General features: G+C 36.9%; 1 protein-coding gene across 1 annotated transcript in view; it reads right to left on the reverse strand.

The window, feature by feature from the left end:
• Nucleotides 1-519: 519 nt before the first annotated feature.
• The window catches only part of SLC6A1 (solute carrier family 6 member 1), a 72,786-nt gene continuing 61,261 nt past the window's right edge, over nucleotides 520-12,044 (reverse strand). The window contains exons 11-15 of the mRNA XM_089523494.1: nucleotides 11,401-11,532; nucleotides 10,145-10,247; nucleotides 7,372-7,472; nucleotides 4,515-4,682; nucleotides 520-2,905 (exon numbers count right to left, since the gene is read on the reverse strand). Of these exons, the coding sequence (XP_089379620.1) occupies nucleotides 2,801-2,905; nucleotides 4,515-4,682; nucleotides 7,372-7,472; nucleotides 10,145-10,247; nucleotides 11,401-11,532 (609 nt within the window). The 3' untranslated portion in view covers nucleotides 520-2,800. The remainder of the gene's footprint in view (nucleotides 2,906-4,514; nucleotides 4,683-7,371; nucleotides 7,473-10,144; nucleotides 10,248-11,400; nucleotides 11,533-12,044) is intronic.

Below are 12,044 nucleotides of genomic sequence, written 5' to 3' on the forward strand. Positions count from 1 at the left end.
ACCCCCTATGAAGAAACTTGCCAAGAAAACCCTGTGATAGGTTCACCTTAGGGTCACCATAAATCCGAAACAACTTGAAGATAAACAACACACAAACACATATGCTGTGAACATGCTTGTATGAAAACAAGCAGTCAGATATGACTGAGGTAAAGGCAGATGATTACTGCAGTAGATGGTAGCAGAAAAAGATAGTGAATTGGCAGAGAGGGGGAATCACACCACTCCTTAAACTTGGGCTGTCACAGATAAACCAATTTAACAAACTAAGATGTCTCATCTGAAGCCCAGTGTACAGGAGGAAGTAGGAGATGGAATGTGCAAGCTAGCCTCTGTTTTTTGCTTGAAAAAAAGTTCTTGTCCTGGCAGTTGCTATATTTTAAGTGGACAAGAGAGATTTCTGAAATATTGGAGCTTGGCTCACAACACACATCCATTTAAAATCTGCGTAAAGGATGAAATGAAAGCCACTTCACACAATGTATAATATAATCTTTATTTTTTTCTAAGCTCTTGGAAAGTTACATAACAACCGTGCTTTAGTTAGGACACCATTTATAGACATTTAAAATGCATCTTAATTTATAAATATTTTACATTTGGTCCATAGAATGTTGCAGTTTTCTAAATTATACTGTACTCTCTCTTTTTTTAAAACAGGCTCTATATATATTTTAGAATGTGTATATATTACATATATATTTTTATATAGAGATAAATTTGCTTGGTGTTTAGGGAATAATTCATTATTGCAAAAAAGCATATATGATCATATATTCTTTCTTTTTTCAAAGGGCAAATACTACAAAAAGATACAGCTATTCACAGTTTACACACAGTAGTTCTACAACACTATTTTTGTGCTATATATGATAAGTTTGTGCAGAATTTTGCTAAAGAGCAAATCTGTCTAACATCTGTCATAAGTGTTCTACAATCAAACATTGAATACTGCATTTTCCTTAGAACAATATGGGACTTGGTTACATAAACAATAAAGAGAAAGTTTGAATTTGTACGTTAAGTCTAATGAAATTCACAGTTATAATGTATATGAAGCATGTGAAATATGACGTTTTATTTTTCTTCTAAGCCCTGAAAATCTACAAGATGTTTGGATTTATTTGCGAGTTCATCTATAGACATTTAGCATGTATCATAGATTTCTGAATATTTTACAGTTGACCTACTGTATGAAACAGTTTAGAACCTACGAAACAATACTCTTTTTATGATATTTTTATTTGTTAGGTTGAAATATATGTATATATATATTTTCTACAATAATGTGCTTGACATTCTGAGAATAATACCTTATTGCAAGAACATATGTTTGTCACCTTCAGACAAAAACAACAAAAAAACCAACGTTCACAGTTAACAGGTTGTTCACAGAGTAGTTCTACATAAAGTGTGTGCTATCTAACATTGTACGTTGCACAAGGTTTTGCTGAAAAGCATGTTTCATTGCACAGTTCTGTCACAGTCATTTAAAATCAAATCATCACAGACCACTTTCCTCATGATCCTCACTCTCTTGTCTCATAGCTGCCAACAAGAATTGCCACTATGGACTCTTCAGTTTGCAGTTTTCTACACAGGAAATAAACCCCTATTAGCCAGAGAATCCTGTGTGGAAAGTACACACCAGAGCCCAGAGTGACACTATTTATGGCAAGACCGTTTCATCACATCACCATCATTACCATTAAAAACACATACCGAAGTAACAGCATAAAAATAAATTTCTTTCTTCAAAGTGCTTCATAATATCTTTGCTAACCCAAAACTTTATTATCAATAGACCTTCAACAGACTGACTAGAGCAGTGCCAATTTTAAAGCCCTAAATTTTATTCCTTGGGGAGCATTTTGATCAATAAACTATTTGTTTGGTTCTATGTTCTATGGTTTCAGTGTTAACATGTTACACCTGCGCATGGTGCAACACAAAGTGAAGCATAACCTGGCTTAAATAAGAATGTGTATAGTTTTAAATATGACAATTTTTTTTGGAGGGGCTTATCACAATTTGAAGTTAACATGTAGTCATATTACCACTTGTTTTTTTTAAATGTCCATCTATGCTGACAAGTAATTATACTGAAATATTCTAAAAAACATAACTATAAAATAATGTAACATATTAAATTCTAGAGGCCCAATAAATATAGGTAGTGGTGCAATTTAGTTTGTGCTGTATATCTAGAAATAGTTTGTTAATGGTAATTGTATATGAACAATTTAATATACTGCTGTAAGTAAGGAGAATCTCAAGAAAATTAGAAAAACCAACCCAAGAATGAAGTTGGTTAATACTTTTAGGGCAGTGTTTTCACTGTAATATTTTTTTTTGTAAAAAATACTTTGCTGGTGAATACAAAACACTTTCCAATTTAACTGTTCTCAGAAATAACAGTCTGGGATTCAAACAGTAAGAAAATATTAATAAAAACCACCTTCACAAAACTTCAAATTGTTGCACTAAAAGGTAGATTAAAAATGGCCTACATGTGTTGCTTATAAATCCCAAAGATATTCAACTCTTAGTGAGAGAGAATAAAAATGTTAACAGTCTATGGATTGCCAGAAAACACAAACATTGTCAATAATTAAGCCCACAAAATGGTTTTGATCATACCCACATTGCTTCCCTTATAGTGGTGATGGTCTTTTGTGCCACTAGAGGTAGGTAATTTTATTCTCAGACATAAATTTGTGGTCATTTTCAACCATATTTCTTTTGTGTATATTTGTTTGCCCCCCAGAGGAAGGTTTGAATCATTTCAGTGACCCAAACATTATATGTATGCTTCTTTGTTTGCAGAGTTGCTCTGCTGGGCTTGTTCAGGTCCATTTTCAGGATGAGTAATATCTTCACTTGGTTGAATCATTACTTGGATGCGCTAAATATAGTAGAGGTGGGAGGAAAGAGAGAAATATCATGTCACCTTTCTTATCTTGAATGTCTTTATAATCACTCAAGACTGTACTCTTTAAGGCATAATGTGTAGAGGCAAAGAAGAAGGAGAGGGAGAAAGAGGGAAGCAAGAAGGAAGAACCCAAAAGGTCTTCAGTGTTTTCCATTTTCCACACAACATCAAAGAAGCCTTGACTTCATTTTAACTTCATGTCTAGAACAGTAAGTAATAAATTCACAGCCAAGGATTTTTGTCCAGCTATTCTTACTTTGTGAGTAGTGTGAAAACTGAGATTTGACCCAGGATTTGGGCAGAAATGATGGAGAAGCTTTTGAGATGTAGTCTGCTTTGGAATCCACAAATGCTTGTCTCAGAGGAGAGAGAAGCAGAAGGCTCCAATTTCTTTTGGTTCAAATGCAATTTCTAACTAGAGAAGAATTTCCAGTTCTGTGAAATTAGCCCTGGCTCATAAGTCGGATAGCTGTTTAAATTAATAGGAGAATCTCTAGGGTAGTAGCAATAAATAATATTTCCCAGAGAGCTGGGGGCTGTTCACACTCATTTTTCCTAAGAACTGCTCTTTATAATCACTTTTTTGTTTTTGAAAGAACAAAATCTGACTAGAGGAGATGGCAGATGGGTTTTGATTCAGCCAGTTTTGCTCCTGTAAAATAGTTTTACAATGTTTTTGAAAGCTATTCTGCTTGGAATGGGGCATTCCCTACCATGATAACCAATATGACAGCTAGTGTAGCAGTGCCAGTTACATTCACAGGGTTTCCTTTTGGGGTTTCAAGGATATTTTCAAGTAGCACTGATGTTTTGATTACTTCCCGTATTTCTGTTTGTTTTGTGTGGGAGGAGAAAAAGCAAGATCTTTGTTGCTGACATCAGCACACAATATACCTAGCTTCGTCCTCTTTGCATGCCTAGCAACCAAGATAGTGCAAGAACAGAGCACTAACCTATGTACAAGCCAGGCTGCAGGAAAGGGAATAGCTGAACAAGACTGAAGGGAAGGGATAAGGGGTTAAGGTAAGGAACAGAGGAAGCACCAAACATCACTGAGGTCCCAAGTTAAAAAGAAGAAAGGGAAGAAATTTGTTTAAGGTAAATAAAATGGAGAAAAAGTAGCTTGGGAAGCCCACATGTGAAATTATAACCTTCTTATAGGCACAGAAAAGAAATCAACTTGGGTGTTCAGTTTACCATTTTGAAATGTTATGTGAGAATCAAGCTAATCCTGATCACTTTTCAGAAGGCAACTGGAAACGAAATGAGATGGACAGGCCTGTAGAAAACTTTCAGTACTGTTTTACACTGTGAGGTCAAGCACAGATATTTATCTATTTTATTTAAAAGAAAGTTCTCAGTTGATAAGCTCTCAGGAAGATACAGAGAATCACAGAAAGATAAAATATCTATCTAATGACTGCTAATATTTTACTGTTTGACCAAGCATGGGTTGTAAGTAACAAAAATGGAATACTCGGAGACATTTTATTGCAGTTAAGAGATATACTATACTTTAATACTACAACCAAGGAATTAGAACATTTCCAGTTGTAGGTATGATACAAAGTACATTGTTTACCTGTTTTAAGGACCCTTTTAAGGTAAGGAACATGTATGCCATATAGCCTGGGATCAGCACCATAGATGAGAGAGCCATAAACCAGCCAACTCCTTGGCCCCATTTTGGAAATACGTAATCGCCCATAGTGAGAGGAGTCATTTGCACAGCACTGAAGATAAATACTCCCTGAAAAATATATTTTGAAAGTTTTGGCTTTGTTGGTAATTTTTTGTTTACACAGGAAAGCAGCGATTATACGTTCGAATCCCCTCCATCTGTCTACCTGTCCAATCTCTATTTTTGTGCCCATTGTAGGTTTCAGCTGTTTTTATTATCTTATACTCATTTAGGGTTTATAAAATGTTAAATTCATAAGTGGGACCGATCCAATACTGAACAATTCCCATGGCTATCAATCTAGCAACAAACTGAAAAGAAAAGGAAAGGACAATTCTCTCTCTCTCTCTCTCTCTCTCTGCATGTGTGTGTGTGTGCGTGTTGAGACAGAGCTGTAGCTTCAGTAGGTAAAGGATGTTGTCATTTGATGTTATAGGAAAGTGTATGTGTTGCATAGATAAATACATCCCTGAACAAGCTGATTAACCAATAGATAAATAAATATTATTTTCTGAGCTGAAATTTCTGCCCATGAAGGTTTACAGTGTCCTGTCTGGAGAATAGATTTATAGATGTACACTGAATGTTGGAGAAATGTGTCTGCAGTGTGAGATAGTGATGGAGTCGGGAATGGCAGAGAGAGGATGATTGCTGGGACTCTTGATGTATTATTTTTGGAAATAATAATAATAATAATAATAATAATAATAATATATTTATTTCTAGCCCGCCCAATCACGAAGAATCCGGGCAGGTTACAACAATAAAATACATCAAATTACAATAGAGTGTTTTTTTTAAAAAAAATCAAACCCTAGACCTACCCCCCCATTCCCAGTACTAAAACAGAATTAAACAGTAATAGTATAAAAACATTAAAAACATTAAAGGCATTTAAAAAAATAAGCAGAAAGATAGGTGGGGAAGAACAGACAGATGAGGGGACAAATATCTCTATATCTGGGGAGGGTAACTAAGTTGGAAAGGCCTGCCGGAAGAGATCCGTCTTGAGTGCTTTCTTAAAAGCTGTCAGAGCGGGAATGTGACGGATCTCCTCCGGCAGGTCGTTCCATAGTTTTGGAGCAGTAATAGAAAAGGCCCTCTGGGAGACTGATGTTGGCCTAGATATTTTTGGCTGTAGTAGATTTCTTCCAGAGGACCTTAGTGTGCGGGATGGACAATAGGGAAGAAGGCGTTCTCTCAAGTACTCTGGGCCCAAGCCATGTAGGGCTTTAGCTGTTTATTTTAAATTTCCCACCTTTGTCCATCTAGCATGTAGAAGATCCAGCTGGACAGAACCATTGGCAAAGGACTATATGGATGAGACAAAGCAAGAGGGAAAAGTTCCTCTTGGCAACTGATTCTGAACTGTGAGAACAGGGGTGGGCTTGCATGGACAGAGGAGACTGTAGGAGACAGGAAGGTTCCTCTGTGGAATTTTTTCCCTTCTCTGCCAAGGGTGGGAGAATAAGGATGGATAATTAATTGGTAGAATGTACATGCTATTAAGTTGGTGTTGTTTGGGATTGGGACCAGCCAAATGCTTCTGAAATATCACAAGCAAGGTATGAAAATGATGCCCTCTTCTTGGTATCTGCCTCACTTTGCATTCAGAGGTACACTGCCCCTGAATATACAAGTTTCATTTAACTAGCTATCATGATTTGCTTAACAAGATTGCTTATCACAATTCATGGGGTGGGCAGATGATCAATTGTGGGGAGCAGCATGAGGGCAAAAAGGGAAAGTTTTAATAATAATCAGGATGGTCTACATTTTTCTTCTGCTGACAGCTACAATATTTCAGGGCCACTCTGCTTAGATCAGCAAATCAGTGGCAGATGAGATCAGTGCTGCATCATCACCACCACCACCACCACCACCACCACCACCATCTTTCTTACTCACTTCTCCCTATAGATCAAGCCCACGTGTTGTCTCTTTGGATGTTCCCACCATTCTCTTCTTTTCCTCACCCTCTCTGTCACGTCCCCCAATCTCTTCTTCCCCACCTTGATGATACCTAGCATCATTCACAAAAGGCTTTTGAAATTAGATGAAAAGCCAAATGAGATCAGACAAAGTTCACCTTGTAATATAGGCTACCATATAGCCAAGCACAGGTATACTCTTCTTCTCATAGCAGAAAGAGTACTGGAAAGCATGCATGCATAAGCAGAAAATAGAAAAGAGATAAGCTCCACATGCGGCTAGATGGGCAAGTGTTTATTCTTATAATGTTTTTGAAAAGAATACACAGTTTACCATGCAGCAGCACGTGAAGCTAGACTCTTCTCAGCATAGTGCTCATAATAGAGATGTTGGGATACATGGCCAGAAAGCACAAGACTATCAAAGGGAAAGACAGTGGTTACCAGACTCCCTTGACATACACTGGAGTGGGGAAGACCATAGAGTGTATGCATGATGGGTGAATGAATACACAACATTACTTTCTATACTAAAAAGGTAAGTTGATAGCCTCCACACCACTGTAAGATTATTTCCTATTTATCACACAATAATTTTTAAAGGTGATGAAAAATTATCTCTCATTGAATCAGGTATGATTTTTTATTACTATGGAAAACACAAAATAATTATGTATTTTGAATTTGAATGTTCTGTGATTTACACTGAGAAAAATGATAGAAATCACATTAAAAATTAAAAAAAAACTTGGCTTGATAAACTGCATGCAACTTTCTAAGGTTATTAATTATCTTTCACATTCTAAAGCAAATATTTTGTTTCTTACTGCCACAATGATTGGAGTAAAGAAAGACCAGCAGAGTTTCCACCAGATGCAGGGCCTGTACCCAACCATCTCCTGGATATTATCATAAAATCTGTTTACACCTAATGGAAAAGAAATAAACAGAAATGAAATGTTAGTTGAACTCAATAACCAATGTAGAGAATACAGGGAGGGGGAAAACCCTGTGTGTGGCGGGGTGGTGGTGGTGCGCGTGCGCCATTCTTAAATACATAATAAAGCCAGTCTTAAAACAGTCACAATCTAGGGCCAACAGTTCTATAGTCTTGTCCCTATGTAGTGAAAAGTTAATAGTAGCCTTGTTGCCTCAAGATAGCCTTGCTAAAGGATAATAACAAATTTGGAAAGTGAGTGGGACAAGTGAAAGATTTTACTGCTGGGGATATGGAATATACAGGAAAGAACAAGAATTACCAGCATTCTGTGGGTACCTATATCTATCAGCCAGGAACAGCATTAGCAGCATAAGAACAATTCAAGACAACTATGCCCATCCTCAGTGGAAACTGTTAAAAACAGTCTTACTTCTATCTCTCAGGAGCAAGTTTTTAATACTATCTTTAGCATTTATTTGCCCAATTTGCAATGGATCTCATAGTAATATAGTAATATAATAATAGAGGCTCCTCCCTCCCTAACTGTCATCTTTTGGCCTCTGAGGGAGAGAGAAGGCTGGCCCAGTTTCATCAGGGGCTAGCCTGAAGAAGAGGAGCCCTCCCTCTGGTCCATCTGCCTTGGTCCAGGCCTCAGAGGGAGAGAAGAATGCTGGACCTGATCCCCTCCCCCCCTCACCATTCCCTTCTCCTTTTGTGTCGTGTCTTTTAGATCGTAAGCCTGCGGGCAGGGAACTGTCTGATTAAAAATAATAATTGTAAGCCGCCCTGAGAGCCATTAGGGCTGAAGGGCGGGATATAAATACCTAAAAAAATAAATAATATAAACCAAGATTATATCAGCTGAATCCCATTTAAAGAGAAAGGTGGGCTATAAATCCAATAAATAATAAATAAGATTCTCCTTACAACAGAGGTGGGATCTTACTGGTGCTTTATCTGAGGCCATTCATTGACCAATCACTTGTGAGTGTCACTAGCCACTGTTTCGTGCCTGCCTGCCATCAGTATGCTTACAGGTGATCACATCAGCTACTAGGTATTAGTAACCCCTTTGCAGCAATGTAGTACATCTTATTCAATTTCTTCATTATAGGCCAGTCATTCATTTATTTATTTATTTATTTATTTATTTATTTATTCATCATCATCATCATCATCATCATCATCCCTGTTTTAACTTCAATGACTTCATGCCTTGAACTAATAGATAAGCTGGCATTTTGTAATATTATGCCAACACAGAGACATCCTACTTTATCAGGGCTGGGAAAAGTGCAGCCTATGGGCTGCATGTGGCCCACCCAAAACTGTTTTTGTGGCTCCCCGGCCCCCAAAGAGGTTATTTTTTTTTGCATTTTTTCTTACTCCAGAATGCCCCAAAATGAGGGGTATGGAGGGCATTTCCATCACATTTGAAGGGCGTCTACCCCCCAGTAATTAATACCAATTTTTGCAACAACAACAATATTTTTTTTGTCCCACAATGCTCCAAAATGTTCACTGGGAGTGTGGGGCACATCTATACCACATATTGAACCCCAGGACTCGTTTAAGGCCACAAGAAGTTTTTTGAAACCCCAAATATGGTAAACAGTGGGCCCTTGTTATACGCTGGGGTTTTGGTTCCAAGATCCCCCACGTATAACAAAATCCCTGTATGCTCAAGTCCCATTAAAAATAATGACATAGCAAAATTGTGTCCCTTATAAAAATGGAAGATCAAGATTTGATATTTGAAATTTATACTTTTTTGAACATGATTTTTGATTTTTTTTGAGGAAGCAGGTATTGCCCTGTAAGGTCTCCTACGAAGCTGATGCGACCCCTTACCCTTGCACAGTGGCCCACCTCTTCTGTAAACAGACATGTTTATTTCCTTAATATCCAGGCTTCAGGGGCTTAAATTTTGTAACAGTTGCAACTACCCAACAGAAACAGACATATATGTCTTCCCTAGTTTTTGTTTTTCATGTTAGAAATAAATAACATTCGAGATGCCTGAATGTGTAATGAATGTGAAGTGCCCCTTTGTCTTAAGGAAATCATGTAGGAAGAAGAGCAGAACATCAGGAGAATTACAGCCAACCAGGGAAGCAGCTGATATTGAGCTGCATGACTGCTGAAGTAAATTTTTCTTACAGTTTCTCATCCTCAGTGAGTAAAGATAGATAGAAGTGTAATCAAGATCCCCTTTTCAATGTAAACATGAAGTTAGGGATCAAAAGGAGATTCAAAAATATTCAAACACATTTTAAAAACCATGTTTCTTGAGTGTTGTGAAGCCCTGATTAGATGACAAGTATCTTTGCAGAACGTATCCTACACAAAATTCTTTCTTTCTTTTTTGCATAGAAAACAGAATTTTTGTAAAGTGTGTATGTTGTGTAGAATAAATCCTGAATTACAGCTGTTTCTGGAGAGCAAACAGGATTTTAAATTCTGCAGAATTTTTGTCTATTTTTAAGATTGTTAAATATTACTTTCCATTGTCTAATGCTCTCTTTTGGCTGCATTCCACAGATATTTTTGAATACAGATTGAGATATATTTTCACAAAATATTTTTAATTTCAATAAAAGAAATAAAGAAAAGACTTTTACTTGTTCTAATAAATGTCAAGATACCAAAACATCACATACCATAGCACCAGGATATGGAAATACACTCAAAGAACACAAGAAATAACAGACTCATTCCACTTGCAGAATAGTAGTCAAAGAGCTTGAACACATACAGCCCGCCCTGAAATGGATAAGATGTGTTCAGTTCATCACATTCCTGCTATTTCCTTTTCTGTTATGTTTAACATTAACTTAACCTTTTTTTTTTCAGTTCTGAAGGTATTAATAGCACTGTCTACTAAGCACTCATTGACCACTTGCCCTGAAGTAATTGAGACCTTTGGGATTAAGTGGTTAATGAATTATTAAACTTTCTTAATGAATATGGTTCCTAATACTGTGCAAGATATATATACATTCTTAGCTACATGCATACAAGTCTCTGCTGAGGGCTCTCAGGCTCTATCCACACTGCAAAAATACTATAGTTTGATATCACATTAACTGTCATGGCTGAATGCTATGGAATCCTAGGATTTGTAGTTTGTTGTGGCACCACAGCTCTCTGACAGTGAAGCCCAAATGCTTCACAAAAGTACATTTCCCAGAATTTAGCCATGGCAGTTAAAGTGGTGTTAAACAGGATTATTTCTGCAGTGTGGATGCAGACCCAGTCTTGGCAAATAACACACATGGGAGATAAGGGTGGAGGAGAAATGTACAAACATAACACATATTTTATGTATTTGCTTCAAATGATACCACATATTTTAGAGCATGCAATAAAACATAACTGTCTGACATTTCACATATACAAACTATATTGTTTTGAGCTCAGCAATTTTATGAAAACCATTGACCTGTTAATAATAACCAAGGTTTACATATGGTTTTTATAACTGAGAACACCTCAGAGCTGGTGCTAAAGATGTGATCTTTAGTTACTGTAAATTAACTTAAACAAACAAACAAAAAAGCTAAGGCTTTGAGTATAGATGTTATGCTGAATATAGATGTTATGCTTATGGATATTATGCTAATCTGAAATCCTGTGGTGGAAATCATTCAGACCTCCCAATGTTGTTAGACTACAAGTTCCAGTAGTCAAAGCCAGCATGGTCAAGGCTGAGGAATGCTGGGATGGTCAATTCAAAGGGATCCCATCTCTGTGTTAGAGGATACTGACACTTAAAGGTTTAGGAAAAGCTGATTTTTTCCATATACCTCACCAAAAATCATAAGCGTGTTAAAGAGAACTATTATTGCTTAATTCTGCTGAGTAGGAAATATAACCATAACAAACCAGGTGTAATAAGACCCAATATATGTCTTACCTGAGTAATATTAGAAAGTCCTATCAGATAGGAAACAACACACACAATGGCAATGAAGATTTCTCTTCGACTACGCAGCAATCTTGGAAATTCATCCACAAGAGCTGTTATGAATCCTTCAACGGTACAGAACTGAAAGTGGAATTAAAGGTTACACATAAACCAAACCAATAACATCAAGTTCAGCAACATGTTTATTCTAAGTCTTCTCCAAACTGGGAAGGCTTCAAACTTTTCCTCATGCTGCAGGTCCTAGGGTCCAATGCCGCCTACTAACCTCTGACAGTTGACCACCACTTATAATTCATGTATAAAAGGGGTTATATTTGCATTCCAGTTCTATAATCCTGTTAAAGTACATGCTTGATTAGTATTTTAGGACATGCTTGATTAGTATATTAAAATATGTCACAAATAGAAATAATGGGAAGAACATTATTTTTATCCAGCATAATGAGGCACATGTCTCTGTTCCAACCATAATTAAACCTGAGAACATCTGCTGGCATGAAGGCTGGCAGTAAAAATATTTAGTTTTTACAGCTGGCATCCACAGTTTTTTGTGGATTTTTGGGGTTATGTGGCTGTGTTCTTGAAGAGTTTATTCCTGACATTTCACCAGCATTTGTGGATGGCATCTTCAG

Source organism: Sceloporus occidentalis, unplaced genomic scaffold (assembly GCF_023333645.1).
Source record: "Sceloporus occidentalis isolate IW3139 unplaced genomic scaffold, rSceOcc1.0.p SCAF_1, whole genome shotgun sequence".
Taxonomy (NCBI): Eukaryota; Metazoa; Chordata; class Lepidosauria; order Squamata; family Phrynosomatidae; genus Sceloporus; species Sceloporus occidentalis.